The 27,461-nt window shown below is 45.9% G+C and overlaps 2 protein-coding genes across 3 annotated transcripts; both read right to left on the bottom strand.

The window, feature by feature from the left end:
• Positions 1-8,947: 8,947 nt before the first annotated feature.
• On the bottom strand, positions 8,948-20,404 carry PPP1R3B (protein phosphatase 1 regulatory subunit 3B). 2 transcript variants are annotated; one of them, XM_038560213.1, is made up of 2 exons: positions 20,324-20,404; positions 8,948-13,549 (listed from the first exon to the last, which is right to left on the bottom strand). In XM_038560213.1, exon 2 carries the CDS (start codon positions 13,522-13,524, stop codon positions 12,667-12,669), a length of 858 nt encoding a protein of 285 aa, XP_038416141.1. In that variant the 5' UTR covers positions 13,525-13,549; positions 20,324-20,404; the 3' UTR covers positions 8,948-12,666. The 2 variants fall into 2 exon arrangements, with proteins under 2 accessions (XP_038416141.1, XP_038416140.1); XM_038560212.1 differs by lacking the exon at positions 20,324-20,404 and adding an exon at positions 19,045-19,200.
• On the bottom strand, positions 19,135-24,973 carry LOC119877063 (basic proline-rich protein-like). The gene is made up of 3 exons (XM_038559193.1): positions 24,969-24,973; positions 21,200-21,260; positions 19,135-21,096 (listed from the first exon to the last, which is right to left on the bottom strand). The coding sequence occupies exons 1-3, from the start codon at positions 24,971-24,973 to the stop codon at positions 19,135-19,137; spliced, it is 2,028 nt and encodes a 675-aa protein (XP_038415121.1).
• Between the last annotated feature and the right edge of the window lie 2,488 nt (positions 24,974-27,461).

Raw genomic sequence — 27,461 nt, 5'->3', positions numbered from 1 at the left:
GTGCTTGTACACTCTGCAGTGCATTTTGGCCTCAGCTATAGCAGCAGGAACAGGGCTATCAGCACCGATTTTAACATTGCTAAATCAGCAGAATGCTTTTCAACTGGTCTAGACATGCATCGTGCCTAATGAAAGATGAACAAAAACAAACAATTGATTTTTCAGTAGTTCTCACCAAGTGGTTATACTATTCATCCTCAATGCCGTATTGACTTCTGTTGTAATGAGCACCGGAAAAATAAATGTGTTCCTATAGTCAGGATGAGGGTTACCTAATGATGAACTCACATTTCCTGTCACTTGAGCAATAAGTACTTGCTGGCCCTTCCAGGTTGATTGTAAGCTCCTTGAGGGCAAAGGACAGGATGGTACACTTAGGCAATCACCCACAGTGACTTGCAATTAGTGGCTGATTAAAGTTTGTTTGTTTTTATTTTGTCTTTTTCTTCCAGCTAGCCCATTCACTGTAACACAGAGTTAGGACTCATGTCCATTTTTCTCTAGTATATTGGTCACCTCCATTGTTTACATTTTAGAAAGAATGGAAATTTATAAACTGCAGAACTGGTCAAGGCAGTCAGAGGGACAAATAAAGCCCTATTCTATTTCACCTCCTCACCCGGCCTCCCTCCCTGCCTCTGATACAGAGGCTAATAGAACTGATGCAAGCAGGACCCTGATCCAGGTGAGCAAATGGCCCTGCTGTGAATTATGCTACTAGAAGTTCAGAGCCGAGTAGCAGGACTTACAGGCTCAGGACGGCAGTCAGGGCCCTGGTTACAGGCAAGCTTCTGCCATAAACTCTGATCAACTTTCAGCAACTCTCCTAATTTCTCCAGACTCATTGTGTGCATCTGTCAAATTGGAGATTGGACGTCATGATCTCTAACAGTATGTGGTTCTCGAATTTTTTACTCTGCCTTATGAAATATTATGATTCATGGCCACATCCTGAACCACAGCACAAAGATGGCAAAGCGACAAGGAAAACAGAGAGTGAAAGTATAGTCTATGATAGCACTAGAAAGACCTTTCTTTGGATACTAAGATCCAAATCTCGCTTTCTCAGTGTGTGTGCATGTGTTTGTGTTTGTGTGTGTGTGTGTGCATGCTGATGAGAATGTGAAGAATTTGCATTACAGTAGGAACATCGGAAAGCCACTATAGCTGCTGCTGTAGATTATTCTAAAATTCTTATGAAAAGACACTCCTTAGAATAGCTAAAACAGTTGTGAAAAAGAAGAATAAATTGAGAAGAATCACTATCCTGATACTAAGTCTTACTATATAAAGCTGCAATAGTCAAGGCTGTGTGGTAATGGCAGAGGGATAGACACATACCCCAATGGAACAGAATAGAGCACCCACACATACAGAGGCTTTTTGACCAAGATAGAAGAAGGAGGACAGCCTTTTCAACAAATAGTGCTGAAGCAGGTGGATTTCTATAGGCAAAAGGAATGAACCTGCACCTAAGCCTCTCAGATTATACAAAATATAAAATGAACTCAAAATGAATGGTGTATTTAAATTTAAAATTCAAAAACTGTAAAACTTTTTAGAACAGAACATAGGAGAAACTCTTTGGGATCTGGTGCTAGGCAAAGAATTCTTAGACTAGACATAAAAGCATCCCATAAAGGGAAAAAAGGGTAAATTAATAAAAAGTAAACATTTTTTGCTCTGAGAAAGTCCATGTGAAGAGGATGCAAAGGGAAGCTATCAATTAAGAGAAAATATGTTCAGACTACACATTTGATGAAGGGCTGGTATTTGGAATATCTAAAGAATTCTCAAAACTCAGTAGTTAAAAAACAAAAAAATCTCTGAATAATCCAATTAGAAAATGGGCAAAAGACATGAATGGATGTTTCGCCATAGAAGGTACATAGAGCAACTAAGCCATCTGTGAAAGGATATTCAGCTTAATCAGCCATTAAGACAATGCAGATTAAAGGCACAGTAAGATGCACTACAGTCCTCTCAGAATGGCTAAAATTAAAAATTAAGACACCCTCAAAAGCTGATGAGAATGTGAAGAAATTGCATGCATTACTGGTGGCATTATTAAATGGCACATGCACTCTGGAAAGCATTTTGGCAGTTTCTTAAAAAACTAAACATGGCTTGGGTGTCTGGGCATCTGCCTTCAGCTCAAGTCATGATCCCAAGGGTTCTGGGGTCCAGCCCCATGTCTGATTCTCTTCTCCATGGGAGGCCTGCTTCTTCCTCTCCCTCTGCCTCTCCCCCTGCTTGTGCACACTCGCTCTCTCTCAAATAAACAAATAAAATCTTAACAAAACAAAGCAAAACACAACTAAACATGGCCCTACCACATGACCCTGCAATATCACTCTTGGGCATTTACCTCGAATAAATGGAAACTTATGTTCACATAAAATCCTGCAGGTGACCATTCATAACAGCTTTATTTGTAATCACCCTAAATTAGAAGCAACTCAAGTACTCTTCAAGATAGTAATTGTTAAACAAACTGGAACATCTATGCCATAGAATATGCTCAGCAATAAAAAGGAACAAATTGATACATGGGAGGATTGGATGGATCTTCTGGGAAGTATGCTGAATGGAAAAAACTAGTCCCCAGAGGCTACATACCGTATGATTCCATTTATAAAACATTCTCAAAAGTACAAAATTATAAATGATGGACACCAGATTCGTGGTTGCCAGGGGTCAAGGCCTGGGGTGGGATGGGGGTGGGGGAGGGGAGGAGGAACAGAGGGAGCAAGGTTGGGCGTGCCTATAAAGGGACAATATGGGAAGCCTTTGTAATGTCTTGACCATATCAATGTCAGCATCCTCATTGTGAAGTTGAATTATATTTTCACCAGATGTTGCCATTGGGGGAATCTTGGTAAACAGTACCCCGGTTCTCATTATTTCTTCAAATTGCATGTGAACCTACAATTACTTCAAAGTAAGAAAGTTAATTTTTTTTTTTAAAGGAAACCTGAATACTGTCTGTCTGGGCTTAGTTGTTTTTTGTTTTTTGTTTTTGTTTTTGTTTTGTATTGTTTTTAAAATTTTATTTATTTGAGAGAGAGAGAGAGCACAAGCTGGAGGGGCAGAGGGAGAGAGAGAGAAAATCCACAAGGAGATTCCCCCTGAGCACTGGGCTTGACCTGGGCTCCATCTCACGACCCTGAGATCATGGCTTGATCTGAAACCAAGAGTTGGCCACTTAAGGGACTGAGCCACCCAGGTGCCCCGGGGCTTTAGTTTCATGCAGGTAAATGGAGTGAAAGCCTGTGCAGTTCAGGAGAAGAAAAGGCTAACAGTACTAACAAAGAGACTGTATATAGCTTGGTGACGATGATTTTATTTTCTTTCTTTTTTTTTAAGATTCTATTTATTTGACAGAGAGCACAAACGGGCAGAGCAGAAGGCAGAGGCAGAGGGAGAAGCAGACTCTCTGCTGAGCCAAGACCCCCGCCCCCCAACACGGGGCTCAATCTCAGAACCCTGGGATACATGACCTGAGCCGAAGGCAGGCATTTAACTGATGGAGCCACCCAGGTGCCCCAATCTTTTTCTTTCTATATTCCCTGGAGCACTGGGCCCCAACTACAACCTTGCTAGTAGAAGCACTCAGTAATTTTGTTTTGTGTATTATTGTTAGTATGGAATAGAATTTGCCTTGTCATGAAGTTTAATATTTGTATGTAAATGTGAGACACTTACCTATGATAATAGGCCACTCCAATGCAGTTCTGGTGAACAAGCCAATGATTTTTTTGTGAAAGAGGATAATAATTATCTTCCATAACATAATCGAGTCCTTTTGCATAATATGGGGTTAAATTGTGTTTTGCTCCTCTAGAGGTTTTGTTTCTCAGCTTTGCTTTTGTTTTATTTTACAGGATATCCTTGAACTATACTCACTCGCATAGGAAGCAAGAGCCTTGAAACTTCAGTGCTCTAAAGGAAAAGGTTCTCAGTCATATTTCTGGGTCCCAGAGCTCTTAGGAAGTGCCATTGGTGTTGGGGGTGTGTGTGTGAAATGAGGGTGATCCCCTGCTTCCTGCAATTTCTCCCTTGGGCAGCAAGGTGGAAATTTATTTTAATTTATATTTTATTTTATAGAGAGATTGAGAAAGAGATCACAAGCAGGAGGGGCAGAGGGGGAGAGAATCCACAGGCAGACTCCCTGCTGAATGTGGGGCTTGACATGGGGGGGGGCAGTTCTATTTATTTTACAAATTAGGTTCAATTTCTTTTCTATTTATTTTACAAATTGGGTTCACATCAGATTGATTGATTGATTGATTGATTTACTTATTTTTAAAGATTTTATTTATTTATTCATAGAGACAGAGAGAGAGAGAGAGGCAGAGACACAGGCAGAGGGAGAAGCAGGCACCATACAGAGAGCCTGATGTGGGACTCAATCCCGGGTCTCCAGGATCATGACCTAGGCCAAAGATGGCGCTAAACCACTGAGCCACCCAGTCTGCCCTCACATCAGGTTTAGTTTAGGAACAGGTTCCAGGGCTTCAGAAAACATTTGGAGACCACCAGCTACTCCTGTCCAAGGGGGCCGTCCCTAAGAGCTGAAGTTCTTGGAGAGGAGACCGAGACTGTGTGTCTCCGCATTCCCTGCCTGGGGAGATAGCAGGGACCCAGAGCAGAGAAGGAGTGAGAGGTGCTAGAAAGGACGAGAAGAACAAATGACTTGTACAAGTCTTCCCTGCTCCAGCTACTGCGGGCAGCGGTGCTCATTCAGGGCTGTTCTTACTCCTGGCTACAACAGAGAATGCCTGGTCTGAAGCTCTAGGGCAGAAACTCCCCTTTTAAGAACAGAAAAATGAAGCGATGTGAAAGGGATTTTTGAAAAGAAAATAATTTTCCTTAATTTTTCCTTTCAGTGTGTGTGTGTGTGTGTGTGTGTGTGTGTGTAATGATAATGCATGAGGATTCAAGGTGGTGCGGTGATTGATCAGCAGATGGAAAAGCTCCTGGAGACTGGAGAATTCAAATTAACAAATGCTTGATTGCATGAGCAAATGTGCAAAAACCATGTGCAAAAAGAATTTCCTTTTTTTTTTTTTTTTGCAAAAAGAATTTCCAAACATACTTGGGTGATGTTTCAATAGATAATTGATTAATGGTGAATGATTAATAATAATAATGATAACGTTTGGTAAAACGGTGTGATATAAGACCAGTGAAACGTCACCTGGATAGTTGCATGTTCAGATGGGACCAAGGTGTCTACCAAAGGATAAGTAACAAGGTGGCCCCCGGGGATGGGCCCAGTAGTGAGAAATTTCTCTGTTTCACCAACTGTAACAGCGCAGGTTGTGATGTGTTCCTATTTTCTCTGAAAGAGGTGTGGACTCTGGAAAGCTTCACCCTCCCCACCCCAATTGGTGGTGGAGTTCCCTTTGGGTAAGCTGCAGCTTCATAAAGGGGTAGTGGAAGGGGAGTGGGTGGGGGGTTGGGGTGACTGGGTGATGGGTACTGAAGGGGGCACTTGGCGGGGTGAGCACTGGGTGTTGTGCTATATGTTGGCAAATTAAACACCAATTAAAACAAACAAACAAACAAAAAACCTTTCCAAATCCCCACAGCATTAAGGTCAGGGTTTTCTTGGCATTACAGACCTTCCTTTGGTTCTAGCTGATGGTCAAAGAAGGAGGAGGGGGTGACGGATTAAAAGGAAGAGCATGTGTGTCTGCATCACAAAGATGGCCAGCAGGAAAGGAGGCCGAGGGCTTTGGAGAGGAAGTTCCACCTCCTTGATTTCCTGTGCTTCTTAAGGCCTCTTGAACTTTCTGGGCCAGAAAGAGAAGAGCTGAGACCCTGTAGTTGGCTACGTTCCCAGGAGCACTTTAGCCTTACTTTCTGGGGACTGGGGCTTGCAGTGCTGCTAGGTTCAGCCTCCATCTCCGTCACAGTAAACAAGTTTCTCAGGGAGCTCTGCTGTGCCCTATTTGGTAGGGACAGGGTGGAGAGGAAAGAGGCAGCAGGACTTACACGTCCAAACCATTAATAACCCCTTTCCTTTTCGAATTGACTGGAGTTTGCAGAGGCGTTTGGCCATCAGTATTACAATTAGGAAACAGAAAACCTAACCAACATAAACACATCTAAACCACCAGACAAAATCACCACTCTATTATAACCCATCCAAAAAAAAAGCACTATCCAGCCAGAACTGTGATTCCAGCTCATGACTAGCCTGGGCTTCTGGGCTCCCCAGAGGCCTGAGGAGATCCCACAGGCCCAGGATGCGCGAGCACCGCCAGGACTCACTTGGCAGGGGTTGCTTGGGCTGCTCGAGCTCACAGAGAGTGCTCCCTGGTAATTCATAGCAGCTCTGCTCCTTCTCAAGAGCATTCACATTTGGCCTAGAAACTATATGGTCTCTAAATGAACAAACAGATGTTGATTCCAGACCTCGGCCGAGGGTCTGGGAGTCCACTCTGAAGTCTCACTCTTTCTAGATGACTCTTCAACCAGGATCAGCAAACAGCAGCCAGCAGTTCAAGTTGAGCCCTTGGCCTGATTTTGGACTTTTCTATAGTCCACAGCTAAGAACAGTTTTTACATTTTTAAAGCTTTTTTTTTTTTTTTTTTTTTAAAGAAGTCTATGTGACAGAGGCTGCATGTGGCCTGCAAAGCCTAAAATAGTTACTCTCTGGCCCTTTACAGAAAAAAGTTCCCGACCCATGATTAACCATCTGATCTTGCATTTTGGGGTGGAGGGCCAGGATCCCGGATCATTATGAAAGTTTTTGACCACAAAGAAGAGTGAGCGTTGTGCATTCTCATCCTACCTTTGCCAAATTCAAGTCCAGCAGAGGGCCCGAGGCTAGGGAGGGACATCCGTGTTTGTCAGATGACTGATGCCAACTAAACATGTCACCTACCAGAGAGAATCCCAGGTGGATACAGACCTCTGTTGAGATCTCCGTCTCTATCTCCTGACCAAGGGCTCTTCACAGTGAAGGCAGAGGTAGGAGGGTTAGAGCTTTCCTGTGCCATGACAGGGCTTCCCTTGTGGTGAAAGATAATACTGAGGCCATGAGTCCTGCCTATGGGCTAGAATACCTCTGTAGCCATAGGCCCCTCTGGTGGATTCCTGACACCGATCATGTCCATGGGCCCTTGGATACCCAAATCATGTACTGTTTGCATTCATGCTTCCGTGTGGCCTGTGGACCTCACAGATGCTGAGGAAGCCTTTGGTCGGGAGGTGCCATTTGCATCTACAGATGTGCGTGTTCACTCCTCCCCAGGGGATCGCATCTCTCCAGGGGGAGGGACTGATTTTCAGAATGACCATTTTAGTGTCAGTTCTGTACGAGTGACTTCAGTGTTGGGGGGACAGTCCTTGGAAAAAGAATAAAGGACCCATGTGGTCCCCCTGGCTTTGTCACTGATAGGCTCTGTGACTTTTGGAAACACTCAGGGGACCTTCATATCTCTACCCATAAAAACAAGCTGGCATCTCTTCAGTTTGAACACTGGTTTTATGAAGTCCAAGCCGTCGTCTGGAATGCTATTCATTCCTGTGATTCTCATGAAGAATGGGACATCGTACACGTGGTATTTCTTACAAGTTTATATTTAGAAGCATTTTTCGAATGTACATGTTGGCTGACTCTTAAGTACTCAGGGCACCACCAGGATCCCCTGGTTGCCTTATCCCTGCTAAAACCACGCAGGGCCCCTTTGGTAGAGCACTGAACAAGGAACAACAGATTCCAGGCCAGGACCCAGGCTTCCCGACTCCTAATACCGAGAGACAGAAGGAGACACTGCTTTTCCTGGCTATCAGAGGATTCACCGAAAACATGAATATCTCTTATAGGGGTTGGGTAGAAAAAGTACCTACCACTGCTTTGCACGTGGTAGATAAGCAGCAAAAGTTCAACCAAATAATTCAGAGCTGGATATTTGCTATTCTGGGGACATTGCCCTAGAAAAGTGTTTTTTTTTTTTTCCTTTTTCTTTTTTTTCCCCCCTCCAGACATCTCCAAGATGTTTATCTCACCAGTTAGGATTATGTAATGATTATGAAAACCATACTGAATCTCGAATAGATGTTCGTAAAAACCACTATTGATTTCCCCCTCCCCTTTCCCTTTTCTGTGAAGGCAAACCTCAGGCAGCGTTTGACGGTCTTGAGAAAGGCAGTTATGCCATGTGCGTAGCTCATCGCAAAACTTTTTTGCACTTATTTACTAGGTGTGGAGGTTCAATACTGCTCAGCCTTCCCACTGCAGGTCCCCTACTGGCCTTTGCAGCGTGGCGCAGACTGAGTGACAGGAAACATCTGGCAGCAATTTGCCTCTAATTCCATCCCATCTAACTTTGAAATAAAACATCTCTGGAAATCTTACTTAGGATGAGTGTCTGACACCCAAAGGAGAAGAAGGAGGTCCCACCAGGAGCTGCTTTTTGCTGGTTACAGTTTATCTGGACAAGCAGTTAAAAGCTACCATGGCCATTTAGAATTTTCCCACCTTTGAAAAGAGTAAACCCAAACTAGGCTTCCAGAGCAAGTGAGAGGGTAGGAGACATGCCCTCAGATCAGTACAAATGGATTTGGAGCAACACTGGCCCTGTGCTTCTCTAGCACTTACTTTCTTAGCTATGACCAACCTTGACCACTGTGACGGCTAACAGGCAATTACCACCTCTCCCGTGTCTTAGCTCTCTAACTCAGCCACTGACGGACATCCATCCTCTGAAAACCTACATTCTATATGTGGAGACACACTCATTCAACATAATTGTCCCCAGGGACCTGGCTGGCTCAGTCGGCAGAGCACGCAACTCTTGATCTTGGGGTCATGAGTTCGAGCCCCAAGTTGGGCACAGAGATTACTTTAAAAAAAAACAAAAGAAAGAAAGAAAATTCTCACCAGTCTCTGACTCCCAGAATAGAGTCAGTTTTAAAATAGAACAGTTTCAGTTTTGTGTTTTCTACCTTTATTCCATGTTTGTGTTTGAGAGCCGAACCATCCACTCTCTTAGACCACACAAAAGACATCGATCCTTGGGATTTTAAAGTGCATTTCCCTTTTAACTTTGTGTACAAAAATATTTATTTATTTTAAAACGCGCGGACATTTCTTGACAAGGCACTTTCAGGCATCGGATGAAGACGAGCCTTCGGGTGTACATTCACGCTGCGGTCCTAGTGAAACACCGTCGTCACAGCTGCCTTCCTGGAGTCCCCACAGCATCAGCGGGCTCTAGGAACCGGGAACTGAAACTGCAGCGCCCTTCACAGCTTGACCAGCGGGGCTGTAATGCTTTACCATATGTTCCACTTGAGGAAGTGCAGAGAAGCCGCCAGAATGTCTTCGATGACACCTAAGATCCCATTACACTTGTGACTTTTTATGCTCACTCTCAGTGATCGCGATGGGGGCCTCCCAGAGCAGAGAGCCAGGAGGCCTACCCTGGCAAACCGCACCCAGCGGAGGAATTTTAAATGAGGAAACAAATGAAGAACAGTCAAGGTTTTCTTTCATTCACTGTCCACCGAGAGGGAAGACCCAGAAGATGGCACTTTTTTTTTTTTTTTTGGCTTATAAACATATATGTAACCCATTTAACATCCAAGTGACTATAGTAATGCTTGTTTTTTAAAAGCAAATTATATGCAGAGATCAAAACCACAAAACATTCTTTCAGCAGTTCGAAATTTACATCTTGAAAGGACTTTGAAAGAGTAATGTTTTGCCACCAGTAAAATGAAAGCTTAGAGAAAAAAAACAAGTTCTACGTTGACTCTGAAATGGTTTTGATTTCTGGAGAACTACAGAACTCCTATTATTTCTCACCAGTTCCCCTATCATCAGAATACTTAAAAAAATAAAAATAAAAAGAAACCCATTCAAATGCTTCCTTTCTTCCAGGAAATACTGAAAGCTTATTTATTACGTATCTTTCTATAGTCCAGCTTATTTATTGCACCTAATTTGCGAATGCTCCCCAGGGCATTTGGGGGAAATAAATAGGAAACGAAATGAAGCTGCTTCCCTATTTCTGGACAACAGCACCAGTGGTGGGAGGCCCATCCTTTGGGGGCAACTTGGAAAGGGCATTGGGGCTGTGGGGGGCAGGGGACATTTGTCACCATAAGCAGCAGCTGCATGAGGGGGAAACCCCCAAGCCAGGCCGCAATGACGTCTCCAACTAAGAAACCTATACAGTCTGAAGTGTGTAGACCTGTTTACTGATGGTGAGCTCCGGATATAAGGAGCGGTTCTGTAGATCCCAGGCCCCTGCTGATATTCTGGGACAAAACTGGGCCCAAGGGAGAGAGACCGACTGGTGAAAAAAAGACAGTATTCTTCCGATGTCTCTGCCTCCCTGAACCATGATGCTGACAGGGGAGTCTTGCAACCACATTCTCTAGTCAGAGGAGGGTCTTTGGGAGCAGGTGAGGACTTGCCTGGTAGGGCGAGCATCCCAGGTGGACTGGCAGTAGAGGCGGGGTAGTTTGCAGCCAGTGCCCCCAGCAAAAAAGCTGGGGTAAGCTGGGAGGAAGGAACAGGGGCAGGGGAGTTTATGGCTGTTTTAAGAGATATTTATCGCTGAATTACCATATTTCAACTTTTGACGTGGGAATGTCTTAAGATCATCATTACTGAAAACCAAACAGGAGACTCTTGAGGCATTTTTCTTTTGAATATAGATGGTCTTGTTACTCTTAGTCTGGTAACCTGTCAATGGCAGTGCACCTTGTACCTTTCCTGACTTGGAGGAGGAGGAACTGGACTTCTTAAAACAAAACAAATTCACGACCTATCTACAATGGTTTGTTTCCCTTTGATTTTGATTTGCACTGTCAATAGTTCTGATCACCGTATTTGTAACACTGAACATACCGTTTGCGTACGTGATATAAGACAGGTTTAGAAAGAACACAGTTCTGCCCAATTTCAGCATAAGATAAAAATGCAACTTTCCCATAAATTATGTAATCCCCAAGTCCTACCCATCTGGGAGAGGCATAAAAAATAAAGCACTCGATTGCAGACTAGTAACAGCCAGTTTTAGGAACAAGAATTACATCAAATATCACTTAAGAACATTTAAAAAATCAAAACATTTTAAAGTTCAAAAAAGAAGGGGGAAAAAAAAAGACCCGAGCCACAGAAACCAGGAGGTCTTTTCTAATTGATCTGGAACATGCAAGCAAAAGAAGACTCTGCTTGCAGGGTCCAGTAGCTGTGCCTCCAAATCCAGGCAGCTGTGGATAGCCTTTCCTAAGATCAGGCAAATGGAAAATAAAACATTTAATTAAGCTCCAAAAGCAAAACAGAAAAAAAAAAAAAAAAAAACAACCCAATCTTCTCCAAATATATATGTAAAAATATTTTTTACACCCCTGCCCCAGTACAAACCAATCTTCCCCAAGAAAAAAATCACAGGGTTTGGGGATCCATCTGTCAGTGAAAGTCCCAAGAGTCTCATGACAGTATGAACCAACAGACTTTTAATTCATTGTCCAATATGGTTAAGAACAATTAATCTCTGATATTTCAGAGTTGCCAAACATTGAAAATAAAATATGAGAACTTGGTAAGGGTTTTCTCCTCTGTCCCTTTATATATACTCACACGTCATAAATAAGAACACCCAAATCAAAGTCCCCGGGTGCTTGTAAAGAGTCCTGGATATCGCAGATCACAGTCAAAGTAAAACCAAACATTCACCAAAGGCTCTGAGGATATATGGGATCTGCAAGTCAAAATGTCCTAACACAGCATGAAGGAGGGCTCTCTAGGAAGGAGAGTCTAAAATCCCTTTGTGAAGCATGGGATGCCTGCAAACCAGCTGAGCGAGTTCAAACAAATCTTGTAATTGAGCTATCTGGTGACTCAGGGTAGGAGTGAGTACTTCGAAAGCCAAGAGGAAAAGCTGCAAGTGTCCCACTCAGACTGTCCTGCCTGCCAGAAGTCTAATAACCCGGTGCAGGAGCCAGTTACTTTTGATAACTCAGACGGTGATCTCTGCTGGAAAACAGATGCAGGGTCAGAAAGAGGAAGTGCCTGCTTCTGTCACAGGCTAATAATTTGCCTTGATTATCTTTTCCTGAACATTAGATGAACTGTGGAGAAAACAAAATGAAAAAAAAAAAAAAAGCAAACCCAAAAAACAAAACACAGAGATCAAGCGTGAGGTACATGCTGTGGACACAGAGCCACATCAACAGGCAGGAAGGACCCGGCTGGGTGGAGAGCACCCAATAAATGAACGGCAGAGGTCCAGTGGGAAATGGCTGGGGATGGAGTGACTTTCAGGTGGCTGACTTTGCACATCCCAGGGGAGAGAGGAGTGGCTCCTCCAGGAAGCCAGGGCACACTCCTCGTTGCCTCCTTCAGCTTCGCCGGCAATGCCTGCAGGCCTGGTTCCTGCCCAAGGCTCTTCCAGCACCTCTATGGTGCTCGTGGCCACCCTGGGTGCCAAGCAGACCGGGCACTCCACATCTACTCTGAGTGTGAAACCGGTCCTGTGATCTCAGCCTGTCTGGTTTTGCTGGCTTAAGAAAAAAGTGAATAGGATCCTTTCTTTGCAAAGACCGTGCATAACGGCAGTTCACCTTTCATCCTGGCTTCCATCTCCACCTGCCTGCGACTGCAGCGAGGCTTCCCTGCGCTCCATCACACACGGTCACTAATAGTAGGGCCCTAGCTTTTCGTATCCTAAGTAACTAGGCCACTCTGGGAACAGACCGTAGGAACACCGAGGGCTTCCAAACTGGTCAAAGGATATCCCAAAATCTGGTCCGTTTTGTGGCTCGGCTGTTCCCTGAGCGGACTTCAGTTCGGCTCGGGTGATCCTATAGTTTTTGCCCTTGTTACTGTCCCAGTAAGTCTGTCCGCTGCACTCGAAGCACACGGCAAACTCCATCCTCTCGTAAGACTGGATTTTCTCAGGTAAGCTAATGTCAAAGGAGAAAGTGTCCCGGTCTGAACCGGCGTACGTGTCCTTCACGTACCGACAGGGAAAGTCTGTGAAGCTTTTCCAGGTGTCAAATGTCATTCTTATTTTCACCATCTTCTCGAATGCCAGGTTCTGCACCTTCACTGTGCCTGCGATGGCTCTGTCCTTCAGGACACAGTTTTCGAGGCATACGTGGTCGGCCTGAAGCCGATTTCGGAAGTCCAAGTAGTCGGCGGAAGGCTGCGTGAAATCCAAAACGAAGCTCTCGCTCTCCGGGCTCGTCAGGCTCACAAGGTTGTCTAGGAGCTCAGTGATGTTAAATGGAATATCTAACGGCTCATCAAATTCTGAGAACACTTTGACCATAGTCAGGGCCAGCCCTTGGTTGTCTGCGAAGGACACCCTCTTTTTCACCTTTTTCTCCTGGACGGTGGGGGCCACCACCCCGCTGGCTTCATTCTTGCTGCTCAGCTGAATGCAAGGCCTCAGTGGTTCGCTCGGCTTTGGCGACGTCTTGAAGGTGAACCTCTCTCTGCGCAGGGAGGGGGCCATGCAGCTGTATCTGTACTCGATGTCCACAGCCATCATGGGGTTAGAGGAACAGGCGAGAACCCTGGCCAAAGGAGGCAAAAGGAAACGGCAGTGAGATCAGATGGACGTTCCAGCATCACCCCGACAGGGGCTGGTGAACGGCGTCCGCCTTCGTCTCTGCCCGCACGGCTGCAGTGTGCTGTTAGCCCAAGTGTGGCCCAGCATGACCTTGGTTTCAGGGGAGGTCAAGAGCGTAAAGTGGGGCGGAGAAGAGGACTGAGGTTAACACAAACAAAAAAGTAAGGAGCTTCTGGTTTAAAGACTAAACCTGTGGGATCCCTGGGTGGCTCAGCGGTTTAGCGCCGGCCTTCGGCCCAGGGTGTGATCCTGGAGTCCCAGGATCGAGTCCTGCACCAGGCTCCCTGTATGAAGTCTGCTTCTCCCTCTGCCTGTGTCTCTGCCCCTCTCTCTCCCTCTCTCTCTCTCTCTCTGTGTGTTTCTCATGAATAAATAAATAAAATCTTAAATAAAATAAAATAAAAAATAAACTTGCAGGTTTTTTCATCAGGATTTCTTGGGGGCCCTTACTATGCTAGAGTGCCTTAGGGAATAACAACAAGAACATGCTGTCTGTAGGGGTTCCCAAACTTAGCTGACTAAGGAACCCTTTTTTGTGGAGCATCTTGCAGAACACATGCTCTGAGGAATGTACTTTGGTAGACACTGCTTTAATATGATAAAAAGAAAGGAGTTTCTTTTTTTTTTAAAGATTTTATTTATTTTAGAGAGAAAGAGAGCATGAGCAGGGAGAGGGGCGGGGGGGTAGAGAGAAGCAGATTCCCCACTGGGCAGGGAGCCTGACTCTGGGCTCCATCCCAGGACCCTGGTATCATGACCTGAGCCAAAGGCAGGATTTAACTGAGCCACCCAGGTGCCCCAAAAGAAATTAATTCATCCCACAAATATTGATGGGTATTTACTAAATGCCAAGGTGTATAGGAAAAGAGAATACTCGCTTTTTTTCTATAGTGAAGATACCGTTTATCAGAATAAAAGGCAAAGAGTATCGTGCTAGAGATCAGGTTAAATGAGACTTCATTAAAACGATAATTTTCTATAAGTGAAAAAAAATACATAAAACCAGAAGATTAAAGACAAACTGGGAAAACACTTTACAAAAAGTATGGCAGCAAAGAGTTAATACTCTCATATACAAAGAGTTCTCACAAAACAATTTCAAAGTCAAATATTCCACATGGAAAAATGACCAAAGAGCATGAGTAGAAAATTCAACAAAAAAAAAACCCTTAAAAATGGCCCATAAATATGCAAAATGTCCAACCTTATAAAGAATTTAGATTAGGAAACAATGCCTACTTTTACTCACTCAATGAGTAAATATTTTTAAAGAAGATATGAATACATGGATTAGTCTAAATCACCACAACCTTTCTAAATATTTTTATCATTTTTGGTTCTAATATCACACACAAGTATTAATCTTAAGGCATTAACAAAAAATGCACGGAGGTTAATGTACTCAATGTTCAGTGCAACATTATGGGGAGGAAAAGGTGAGAAAACATAAAGGATCAAAAGCAGGTATCTAGTTAAATCAGGTATATGATATCCAGCAATAAAATTTTGTATCATCATTAAAACTGTTATTTGGAAAAAAGGTTTAAATGGCATGGAAAAAATTTGTAATACATTGTTAATGTAAAAAACCAAGAGGATAAAATTGTACATAGATACTAGACTTGTGGGGAAAAAATATTAGGTATATGAACAGAAAATATACCCTCTAGTCTTTTTATATACATAAAACTGAATATCCAAGTCATGTGATTTTAGGGAATTTGTTTTCTTGCGTTGTGTTTCTTATATTTTTAAAAATAACATCCCTTCTATGATCAAGGAGAAAAAAAATGAATCTAATGAAACGCCTAAAATATTCAAGATGGGCCCCAAACCTATCCCATCCAACACTCCTGCCTCACTAAAGCCAAATAATTTTTATCATTTAATTACCATAGCAAATTTATATTGTGATCTGATAGTTACAATGGGCTAACTGAAGAAGTCAGTGATGAAATGAGGCTTACAATCTGTAGTCTGAGAACCTCAGATCACAGGATCTGGATTAGTTCCTAACCCTCTCTCCCCTCGCTATGGCAATGGTGTAGGCATGTGGTGGTGTTTGGGGTGCTTGATCTCAGACCTCTGCTAGGTCCTGCCCACTGGTGGGGGGCTTCAGGGTGATGGTGGTAGTTAAGGAGAAGCAATAAGCAAAATGTTGCTCATCTTCTGACAGGAGCTGAGACCACTGTTTCAGTCCAATAAATATCTCATTTTCAACTTCTGATTTTGATTAATCAAATTTATAAAGAAAAATAAGAATGAAGACACAATGGGTTTGATCCCATTTTCCAAAAGAAATACAGCCACTCATAGGATGCAGGAACCACTTAATGACGGCTGACTAGAAAACACAGAGATACAAAACAATAATTTCTAGGCACAGTGTACTTATCTAAACATACATTTTAAAGGAAATTTGTCTTCCTGTTTCCCTTCTAACAAAATCAATGAGTGAAAATTTTAGGAGCAAATTTGCTTCCTAATCTGTTCTTGTACCCGTGCAATTGTTCTGGAAAGGAAAAGTTCTCACCGAAATGGGCAAGATAGCTTTACACAGGGTCACTAGGTTGGCTAATGGGTTCAATGTGAAAAAAACAAAACAAAACCAAAACCCAACAACCATATATGTACTAAGCATTTGAATTTTGTTTTTCCCTTGTCCATTGCAAAACTTCATTAGAATGCACCGGAATTTATTTTTAATTAAATGTGAATTAAAAATACCCCCAAAGTGGTGGGCAAAGCCTTGCATCCCAGCCCCCCACACACACACTCTGCCCACCCGTGACAACCTGGGGTGAACGGAGGGAGGCAAGGTTCCTTCTCTGACGGCTACAGCCCTTCCTCCTTGCCTGAGTCAGCGCAAGGTCAACTGTTAAGTTCTCTATCCTCTTCTCGATCCCTTCCAGCCTCCAACCCGACCTCAGTACGTGCTTTCCGGCACTTCACACGTGCTTCCCCACACAATGTTAAAACAGCTCATTAGAAAAAGGTTGGGAAACTCTCAAGGTCCTGTGGAAACAATTCTAAAACCAGTGGATCAGTTAGAGAATCTGCATACTTGCAGATGACTAAAGTCCCTCTCAACTTTTAATCTTACAGACTAAAAAGACTTAGTTGAAGACGTTGGTAAAGCTTCACTGGTTGGACCCAGTGGGTGTAAATTTGCCCGAGACCCCTTTTATCACCAAGCTGTAAAAGCTAGGGGAACCGGGACTCGGAAGGTGAGGTTCTAGTCAGAGCCAGCTAATTAAACAACCCCACTGGCACTTTCTAGAGCCTCATTGGTTTTGCAATTATCTTCCACGAAAGGCAAAAATAAAGTTAACTACCTGGTGGCCCAAGGGTTCCTACCAGGGCCGCTGCCTCAGGGGCACTGCCTAGGCAACCACTGCCCAGGATCCCTTCACTGTGTAAGTGTCACCATAACTGGAGGTGAGGACGTGAACCCCTGTGGCCTCAGACAAGTATGATCTGACTGTTGGCCTCCTGCGTATCCTCACAGGTAGAGTCTAGCTTTTATGAACTGGATCATTCTATAAGAACTAGTGTACCAAATGCTGATTTGATGTAGGCCTTCCAGACCCTCTGGCTCAGGAATTCCCCAGCGGACTGTGGCAAGGGGGAGATCATTGCCCAGAAGTACCCCTGGCAGTGGAGATGTACAAGATACATTTCCTAAGTCTCTGAAAGGAAGGCACCTGCACAGGTGTTTTATCCATTTGAGGATAAATTTGTTGGCTAAACGATTAGCGCCAACACAGTAAGCACAGGCTGTCCTGAGGCCTCCTCTCCCGACACACTCTCCTGACTGCTCAGCCCTTTCCCAGGCCAGGGATTATGAGTCACCAAGGTTGGCCAGAGAAAAAGCCAGAAGGAGAAGACAGAGACACATCCGTGAACCAGCAGAGTATGAAGTACGATGGGATATCGGTTCGCTGCAGGAACTGAGATCGTGAGAGTATGAGCGGCTGTTACTCAGATTCTCAAAAACTTGGCTTCCACATAGATCCCTACGAGATCACTTCTGCCCCATAAGGCAATGGGCCATGCCCAAGGGTAGATTTCAGTGTTCCTGGTCAAAAGAGGGCAACCCCTAACACTCCATGACAACTGAAGCGAACAGGGATGGTTTTACATAAATACTTTCCCTTTTCCACTATTGACAACACACCTCAAGAGAGCTCATCGGGTTAGAGGTTATGATGGTTTTTCTTGTGGAAACTCTAGCCTTGCATAGAAAATAACGACATGACCTTCACAGTTTCAGGCAGCTGAGTTACTTACTTTTTGGCTATGCCTTTACTAGGAAGTAAAAAAAAAAAAAAAAAATTTATTTTTTTATTTTTTTGTATTAAGGCCAAGACATTTTTTTCCCCTCCATTCTCATGCTCTGATAGGAAAAGACAGAAAACTCAGATGTGCCAAGAACCCACCAGGAATACCGAAACTCCGTTAGGTCAAGCATTCACAACCAGGTTACCAGGTTGTAGTTTCTAAAAGACATGTCCATCTACCCTTTGGCATTACTTTACTCCCTCCTGAAGGGCTTGGCTGACACCGTATGAGCAAAATGGACCTATTTTCCTTTGTACTCAGACCACGGGGCCCTTTATTCACAGCCTTAATAGCCACTTGTGCTCTTTTGTCACCATCATCTAAAGCATCTTTGAGATTCACATACACACGCGACTGCATATTACAGGAAAGAGGTTAAGTTAAAATGCCACAGTACCTGCCACCTAGAAGTGCCCAAGGTCAAATACAGAGCACTAGCCTAGGAAGGCCTCCACCTAGCTGGGCCACTTGGAGCAAGTCCCTGAACCTTTCTGGGCTTAAGCTTTGTCCTCGGAAGTCCCTTCTAGCTCTGACTCCTGGTTGCTAGTAATGCCCAGTAACTTTTCTTCTCTTCTTGTTCTTCCCTAAATACCTTTACTTTTGTGGTGAGTCCGCTGGCCGGCTTCACTTTGGTCTTGGCTGCGGGACAACCCTACCAAATGAACCATTTCCTCTTCTCTCTCCCCACCCCCCTCTCTGCTCAAAGCCCTAACTTCTCTTCTCCCGGGCCCTGGGTCTCCCAGGGAGGCCTGGCCACACCCACCCACAGGCTCCAACACCTTCCAGCAGCTCCCCAAGTCTTCAAGTCAAGTCTGTCCTCAGTTTCCTCCTCTTCTGCAGGGAACAATCCCCAGACGTGCCCCAACACTTCTGGTAGGGCGTCCGGGGTCCTATACCCTCTGTTCTGCTAGCGGGCGCCCCTCCACACCCCCTTTCTCTGGGCTCAAAAGGGTGGCAGGAACAGGGCACGGGGCAGGAGGCAGGCAGAGCTTCCAGACTTGGAGGATCGCACAGGTCAAGGCGACCCCGCCCCCGGGGCCCGCAGACCCGGCCCCCCCCAAGCACTCCGCGAGCCTCCGAGGTCTGTCCCGCACCCACCTTTCGGGCCGTGGGGAAGCCCCCTCTGCGGCTGGCTCGTCGCATCGGAGCGCCTGGAAGGAGGTGGCCGGGGAGGCTGCCGCCACCGGACTACGTGAGCGTCGTGTGTCCGGGAGGCAGGGCCCGCGCTGGGTTCCCGGAGATATGACCCGCAGGGGGAGGAGGACGACGAGGAGGAGGAGCCCGAGTTATCACCCCTGGGCGGGGCGGCGGGGCCACCCCGGTGGGAGCCGCGCGGCGCGAGCGTCCCCGCGCGGCAGCTTCGGCCCCGCAGGCCCGGGGCAGCCCCTGCCGGGGGCGGGGATCGTGACCGGGGATCCTGCCCGGGGGCGGGGATCGTGACCGGGGATCCTGCCGGGGCGGGGATCGTGACCGGGGATCCTGCCCGGGGGCGGGGATCGTGACCGGGGATCCTGCCCGGGGGCGGGGATCGTGACCGGGGATCCTGCCGGGGGGCGGGGATCGTGACCGGGGGACCCTGCCGGGGGCGGGGATCGTGACCGGGGATCCTGCCGGGGGCGGGGATCGTGACCGGGGATCCTGCCGGGGCGGAGATCGTGAACGGGGATCCTGCCGGGGGCGGGGATCGTGACCCGGGGATCCTGCCGGGGGCGGGGATCGTGACCGGGGACCCTGCCGGGGGCGGGGATCGTGACCCGGGGATCCTGCCGGGGGCGGGGATGGTGACCGGGGGACCCGCCCGGGGGCGGGGATCGTGACCCGGGGGATCCTGCCGGGGGCGGGGATCGTGACCGGGGACCGTGCCCGGGGGCGGGGATCGTGACCCGGGTATCCTGCCGGGGCGGGGATCGTGACCCGGGGATCCTGCCGGGGGCGGGGATCGTGACCGGGGACCGTGCCCGGGGCCGCGCACCGGGGCGGGCTCCGTGTCCCATCGCGCTCGGCGGCCCGAGAGGCTCCCAAGTGTGTTTCCTCGCGTACTACAGGGAAGCCGGGGGGGGGATGGGGGGGGGGGAGACGCGGCTCCTCTTCCTGGTCCCCCACCGCCCGGCTTCGGTGACACCCTCCGGGAATGTCGGCTCCCGGGCTGGAAGCACCTGGGTGGACTCGCGGCTCCGGCCCCGCTCCATCCCACCTCTGGTTCCCGGGCGGCACGTCCCACCTGGGAGCAACAGCCTCCTCCAGCCCGTCTAGACTGTTCACCCCCGGAGCGTGGCTGCAAGCGGGACAGTGAAGGTGCAGGTGGCAGGAAGCCAAGAAGGCGTCCCCGGCGCGCCCCTCGCCGCGGGTTCTCTGCCCGCACCGGGGCCCGACGTACCTGGTGCAGCTGAGCAGCTGGAAGTGCCGACGCGCCGGCCCGCGGCAGCATCCGCGCGGGGGGGGGGAGGGGGCAGCGGCGACCGCGGGGCCGGGACTCAGCGCCGCAGGTGCGCGCCCTCGGCGGCCGGACGCGGCGGTCGGTGCGCGAGGGCAGGCGGCTCGCTCCTCCCGGGGCCGGGCACGGACTCGGGCTCCCCGCCGCCGCGCCGCTCCCTTTAACTTTCCAGCACCTCGCCCCGCCGGGGAAGCCATCCCGGAACCCCTTTCACGTGAACGCCCCCCGCAGCCAATGGGGGCGCTCGGGTCGCGAGCCGTCGACCAATGACCGCGGGGCCGCGGGGCTGGAGGGCATCGCTTCGCCGCGTGATGGGCTGCGCGCCCGGGAGCTGGGGCCGCGGGCCAGGGCTGGCGGCGGGCAGTGGGGTCACCGTGCGCCCGAGGCCCGGCCGGCGCCAGGGGGCAGAGGCTCGTCCCTGCAAAGGGCGCCCCGTGCCAGCACGACGGCGGGCCCGCCCAGGGCTCCCGAAGCCCCTCTTCCCGGCTACGTCCTGGGGGCCTGAGCTCCCTGTGGGGCGGGCCGCAGCGCGGCCGGGGCTCACCCGGGGCCCCTAACTCCCCCGCCCATCGCCGAGAAGCCCCCAGGGGTGCCGAGCGTGGTTTGCCTCCGTGCTCTCTGGGATCGGCATCTCCGGCTCTGAGGATGGGTAGTGTCCGGAACGATTCCACTGGCTTTGTGCTGGGCCGGAGGCCGGGGGTGGGGGGTGGGGGGGTCTAGGTGTTACAGGGACACCGTTTTATAAAGTTGTTACCGGGGCCATCGCACAGGGTACCACATCTATAGGTACGTGGCCAGGTGCATCTCGGAGGAAATTACCTGACTTGAATCTGTTACAACTACCTGTACCTGCAGGGGCCCCACGAGCCCTGTGCTACACCTTGAGGTCTGCAGAGAAGGATGAACCTAGAAGAGACCAGCCCCTTCCTCTCCGCGATAAAGCTAACCTGAATACATAGTCATATAATCCTATATTAATCTCCTTGGTGCTCAGCTCTGAGCTAGCCACTATAGGGATGAGGAGCCTAGTTTTCTAGTTTCAATGAAGTTTGGAAATTGATAGAGGGTTGCCGGCTCTTTAAAGTGTCAAGACATTAAAATAAACAAACCTTACTATCTTTTGCTACTGACCTTCTATTTAAAAAAACAACAACAGCTCTTTAACAGCGATAAAAACAAAATAACAAATAATATCAGAGTAAAGGCCATTCCTTCACGGTGCATGTTTTTAGCTTTACGAAAATTCATTGTGTTGAACGTGGCATTTGGGAATTTCTGCTTTGAGGGATATGAGAGCATGTTCTAATTTTACTAGAAATGTAAAACTAAAAACACGGGTAGGTTGCATTAATCCAATACAGGCCTTCAGCTCAAGATACAGTCTCCCCGTCTGAAGGGCAATTATTAGTCCTCTTCCTTCTCCTTTAATGGGCATATCTGAAAAAGGACCACCTCTGAAATCAGCTATTGGTAGGCGGTTGGCAAATAAAGTTTCTAATGCAATACTCCCTTTGCCAACCCTGGACTCCTTTCATTAGCTGATGAGTAGGTTGGCGATTTATTAAGCCAAGTGTTGGCGCCGTTTCTCAAGCGTAGTGAGCATGCTAGAGGAGTGGGCAAAGCTAAAGAGCCAACTGGTATTGCAAAACGAAGGCAGGCTAAGGGTGATCTGAACCAAACCGAGAAGTCGGGACAAGTAAATCCAACCTTATAGTATTGAGGTTTGGAAGCATCTTCCTTACATAGATCTAGGAAACCGTGCGTAGTAATTTCCCCTGTGGTTTAGATGACTATTTCAGAGCAGGAGAGTGGGGCTAAACTTAGTTGTGGCACACCACAGTCTTGGTAGGTAGGAGTGTGGCGTCTGTGAGTTTGCAAAGAGCGCAGTCTCCTTAGCGATCAGAATCGAGCTGGGATGCAAGCTCTGGAGCATGGTTCGAGCCAAACTCAGCAGTTCCAGGGCCCCAGAACCTCAGAGCTGGACTGGCCCTTAGTTCCCGTACAATCTTGTCTCGCCCTCATTTTATAGCAGAAAAAAAAGTAAAACCGCTAAATATCAACCTTTCAGTCACTGCGTATCAAGTTCCTTTTATAATATCTGGCATGGAATTTAGCCTTCATTTCATTTAATAACCCAATCCTCCCCACAAAAATAAACCAAAAGCCTAGCAGTAGCTAAGCAAAGCTAATTATCATTCTCCCTTAAAGAACTTTCTTTTTGGTGGCTGGTAGTGGCTATTTGGTGCTATCTTCCTTGCACTTGGGCTCATCTGTGACTTCTTCAATCCTCTCTTAAACATTTGTTTATTCATTTAACAACACATTATTGAGTAACTACTGTTAGCTGGGGTGCTGGAAGTGGAAAAATGAGTGAAATATACTCTTACTCTCAAGAAGCTCTTAGGCTAATAAATAATGATGTAGGATAAATGTGTAGAGGGTAATTCTCTATATTTGGGAGCCAAGAGGAGGACTGCATGTGTGTGGCCATGGAGGTGGGGTGGGAAATGAGGAAGGCCAGCTGAGGCTTCTGGGGAAGTGAGCACTGAGCAGGATCCTGAAGGGGGAGTCAGAGTTTAGGGGTAATGGGAAAAAGCATGGCAGGAGTTGTTGGCAAAGGAGTAGAGTTCTGAATGTTCCTCCAAAGAATTTCCACTCTGTTGATTAAAAATTAAGTCTTCTTTCTGGCTTAAATATTAGAAAATGTTTCTTTATGCGTGTGTCAACATCAGCCTTTTGTTCATCCAGAACGTTTGAAGAAATATTATTAATATCTTATCTTCTCAACTGAACACATTTGAAAACAACCCCAACCTAGGTCTTTCTTCACCCAAGATTTTAGAAGGAAAAAAGCTTTTTTCTTCATAGCATTCTAACCTTCCTTCTCTTTGAATAAAAATTATTGCACAGTGCATCTAAATATAAATAACCAGCACCAAGAGTCAGAACTAAAGGAGCAGACATTCTTTTGCCTGATCAGAATAGAAAGTGGGAAAGACTGTTTCCAAACTGCCTGAGTGAATTTATATTTAGACAAGTGGAGTTGTTTGCACCTGTCAGAGCGGCAGACATGTTCTGGGCGCATTATGTTACCTGGGGCCCTCTGCCCCTCTTTCAGATTTGACTGAAAATGACTTGCTAGGTCACATTTTATGGGACAGCCAGAATACTAACAGAGGGATTCCACGAGCCTCCTGTCTGGAGAATGTGTCCTTAGCATGGGAGACAACCTTGAATAATTTACACATCAACGCTCCTAGAGTTCACCAGGGCACTTAACTCACTGTTGAGGACTTTTGAGTTCCCGAGTGAGGTTGATATACCACTTTTTAATTTAATTTTTAATTTAATTATTTAATTTTTCTTCCAAATTTTTATTTAAGTTCTAGTGAGTTGGGGCACCTGGGTGGCTCAGTGGTTGAGCATCTGCCTTTGACTCAGGTTGTGATCCTGGGATCCTGGGATCGGGTCCCGCATCAGGATCCCTGTGGGGAGCCTGCTTCTCCCTCTGCCTATGTCTCTGCCTCTCTCTGTGTCTCTCATAAATAAATAAAATCTTTAATAAAACGAAATAAATAGATTCCAGTGAGTTAACATATAGTGTAACATTGGTTTCACAAGTAGAATTTAGTGATTCATCATTTACATATAATACCCAGTGCTCATCACTACAAGTGCCCTCCTTAATCCCCATCACGCATCTAGCCCACTCGCCACCCAACTCCTCTCCAGCACCCCTCAGTTTGTTCTCTATTGTTAAGAGTCTCTTCTGACGTACCACTATTTTAAAGGCTACGTATACAGAGCAGCTTCCGCAGCTTCAGGCCTTGTGCAATGCTTTGAACAAACCCTGACATAATACCTTTGGATTGTATTATTATTTTTTATGATTATACAAATAATATAAGATCACTGTGGACACTATGAAAAATACAGAAAAGTATAAAGAGGAGAATAGAATCAGAGCCGCCCAGTAATATGATTAATTATATAATTAATTCACTATCTTTCAGTATTTGTTCTATGCATTAACATTATATTATCAGGATCATAGTATAAAAAAGTAGAATATGTTAAGTTTTTACCCATGGCAGCATCTTATTTTGAGTATATTAATATTGATCTACTTTTTCTGACATGCTTCTTAATTACTGCATGATATTCCTTCATACAAAGATCATACTTTAGCTACATTCTTTTTTTTTTTTGCTACATTCTTATTGTGGGACACAGATCCTTTCCCCCAAATTTTCTCTATTTTTAATAGACTTTGATAAGCATCTTTATGTTTAAATCTTTGTCCACATCCCCGGTTATTTCCTATCGCCCTATTTCCCAGAGCACAGACCATGAGTATAGACAACACTCTTTGGACTCTTGGTTTATATTGCCAAGTTGTTTTTAGAAAGAGCAATGTTGATTTTTCATTCTCACTATTGGGGGAAAATAAGAATTCAATTATCCTAATAAGGTCTTGGTTTGTGGATTTGGGGCAAATGGCACCTTATCTTGCCAAAAAAATAAAAGCCAATGAGAATTTTTACTAATGAATCATATACTCTGTGCCTGAGTGAAAATAGCTACATACCTCATCTTTCGCTTTAGCTTTGAATCTCAAAGTACACAACCAACTCGTGTTATGAACGAAGACTTCACAACCCGTATTACTGACTTAAATGGTATTAAGTGGTAGCTGGTCAGAGAGAAGGTACAGAAGCTGGGAATGAGGAAATAACTTTGCCACAGGCTTAAAAGGAATTAGGCAAGACTCTGTATATATTTATATTCTTTGCTCCTTCATCCCCTGTTCATGACTGCTGTGCTCATAAATTATATTTAAACGTGTAACTATATACATGTGATCCAATGTATAACATCCAGAGTTTCAAGACAAGTGGCATGCGTTTTTTGGAGGAGAACAGTATGTCACACTGTTTGTAGGACTGTGACAACCCACTTGGCCGTGGTGTGCCTTGTACCTGAGGTCTGGCTGTTTCTGCTGCCTGCCTCTGGGGTCAGATGCCTTGGGTACTGCAAGCACTCTGGGTTTTGTGTAAGCAACTGTATTTTAGCTGCTTTCGTCCTGCTATTTACCAAACTGCCTGGATAGCACTCTTAGAAACAGGCAACGATATGATTTGTAATAAGAAAACAATGAGTCACTTGAGGGATGAGAAAAAATACTAAATATTTATGTACCGTGATTTCTGAACGTACACCACCACATTCTCCAGCAACCTTTAATTTTCCATCACTCCTCTTTTTCTTTGAAATTTAGAGTCAGACGCTGAACCGCCTTCACGGTTTTCCTTATGATCATTCGATATCCTCTAGAGAATTAGGACTTAAAGACTACATTCTTCCTTCTTGAAACTCATGGTAACAATTTCTCCACATGGAGCCACGAGCTGTTTGGGAGCTAGAAATTGAGTATTTAGAGCTAGGAAGTCACCCCATGTGGGGAATACTCCTCTGCCCCTCGCCTTGCCTATGCTCTCAAGGAGCACAGATTTCAGAGGGCAGAGGGGGCTCATCGTCTAATGCGGTTATTTTACCTACTGCATAAAACAAAGCAGAGGACAATAGAGCATTTGTTATAAAGGCTACTCAGGTTTGTTATAAAATTACACTTCACTAAAAACAACAACCCGATAACTAACTAGTATGAATCTTACTTGGTGAGTAGCCAGGACTATAAAATATACAAAGCCCACCTTTGACATTGCTTCCATCGAAAACTTGGAAATTGATATAGCTATGTATTAAAGCTTAGCAAAGATATTTGGCATTGTTCCTATTTTCTTCTGTTAATTCTTTGGTCATCTTCAAATGCAAAGTCCCTAAATGTAGGGTCTGTTGTTTCCTATCTTTCTCAAGGCTCATTGCTCCACACAGTGCAGTAACTCCTCCTTTCTTCCCTGATTTTGGCTTTGCTTCTTTCATCTCCTTTCTTTCTCTCTCTCTTTCTTTTCTTTCTTTCTTTCTTTCTTTCTTTCTTTCTTTCTTTCTTTCTTTCTTTCTTTCTTTCTTTCTTCTTTCTTTCTTTCCTTGAGTGCTCCTTAATTTGTAAGATCCAGAAATTTCTCTCTCCTTAGTATAAGTAAGCATTTCTCTTTCTTATAAATCAGCATTTTCCATCAACTTTCAGGGACAATCCAAAGTCCAAATGTTATAGAAGTATATTTTAAAAATACAAGGAAATTTCTAGTTGAACTTCCTGTTAAAATTCCTAGGAAGACACATAAAAAGATGAAGACTCCCATAACCCTCATATCCGGGATTAATGACATACAGCGGTTAAGAGCTTGGCCATCTGGTGGGCCTGGATTTCAATACCGATTCTGCACAATGGGCTGTGGACCTTGGGAAAATTATTCCTGACTTTGTACCTCTGTTTCCGTAACTGTAACAGGGGAATACTAATGTCTGCCTGGCAATACTCGGAGGATTTCCAGAAACATTTTATGTGTAATCAGGATGACTTGTTCCACGGAACCCAAGTGCAATGACAGTCACATTTCTTGAGTATTCTTAGTGCAATAAAATCTGGATCTGAACACTCCACTTACCAAAGCCAGGAAGAAACTTCATATCAGTTGGCTTATGTAGCCCCTGAAGTCGGCAACAAGCCCTTTGTTCTTAAGCTCTGTGGTTACTGCCCTTGATGCTGCTTCTTCTACAGCCCATCTTCTGTAGAGGCCTGGTCTTCACCACCCACCAGAGCTACTGCCCACCTAGTAGGCCTGGTGTGGAGCTCATGTACCGCCAGATCCGAGCCTCTTTCACGGAAGCGGGGAGTCAGTTTCTATCACCTGCAAAAACTTCAGATCTCACAGTCACAGGAGATGCACCCACCCCTTCTCTGGGCTGAAACTTTCTGCAAACCCATTCAAGCGCCAGGCTCTAAATCTCTCCCACTCTAGAGAAGTTCGGGACACTTTCTGTGCGGATCCAGAATTGCCAAACAACACTTTGTACTGGGGCAGTTTCTTCCGAGGCTCCAGAAATGTGAAGGAGCTGTTGGCACTTCCTAAGGGCTAAGAGTGCCAAGGCTTTAGGGGGGAACAAGACCTACCTATTT

Source organism: Canis lupus, chromosome 16 (genome assembly GCF_011100685.1).
Source record: "Canis lupus familiaris isolate Mischka breed German Shepherd chromosome 16, alternate assembly UU_Cfam_GSD_1.0, whole genome shotgun sequence".
NCBI lineage: Eukaryota > Metazoa > Chordata > Mammalia > Carnivora > Canidae > Canis > Canis lupus.
This window is presented reverse-complemented; position numbering and strand designations above follow the sequence as displayed.

What these genes read in the sequence shown, in the direction of transcription:
- PPP1R3B (XM_038560213.1), bottom strand. Translation starts at nt 13,524, where the DNA reads ATGATGGCTGTGGACATCGAGTACAGATACAGCTGCATGGCCCCCTCC.
- LOC119877063 (XM_038559193.1), bottom strand. An exon ending in TTGTAACAGATTCAAGTCAG is followed by an intron (nt 21,097 to 21,199) that starts GTAATTTCCTCC and finishes TGTAACACCTAG; the next exon opens with ACCCCCCCACCCCCCACCCC.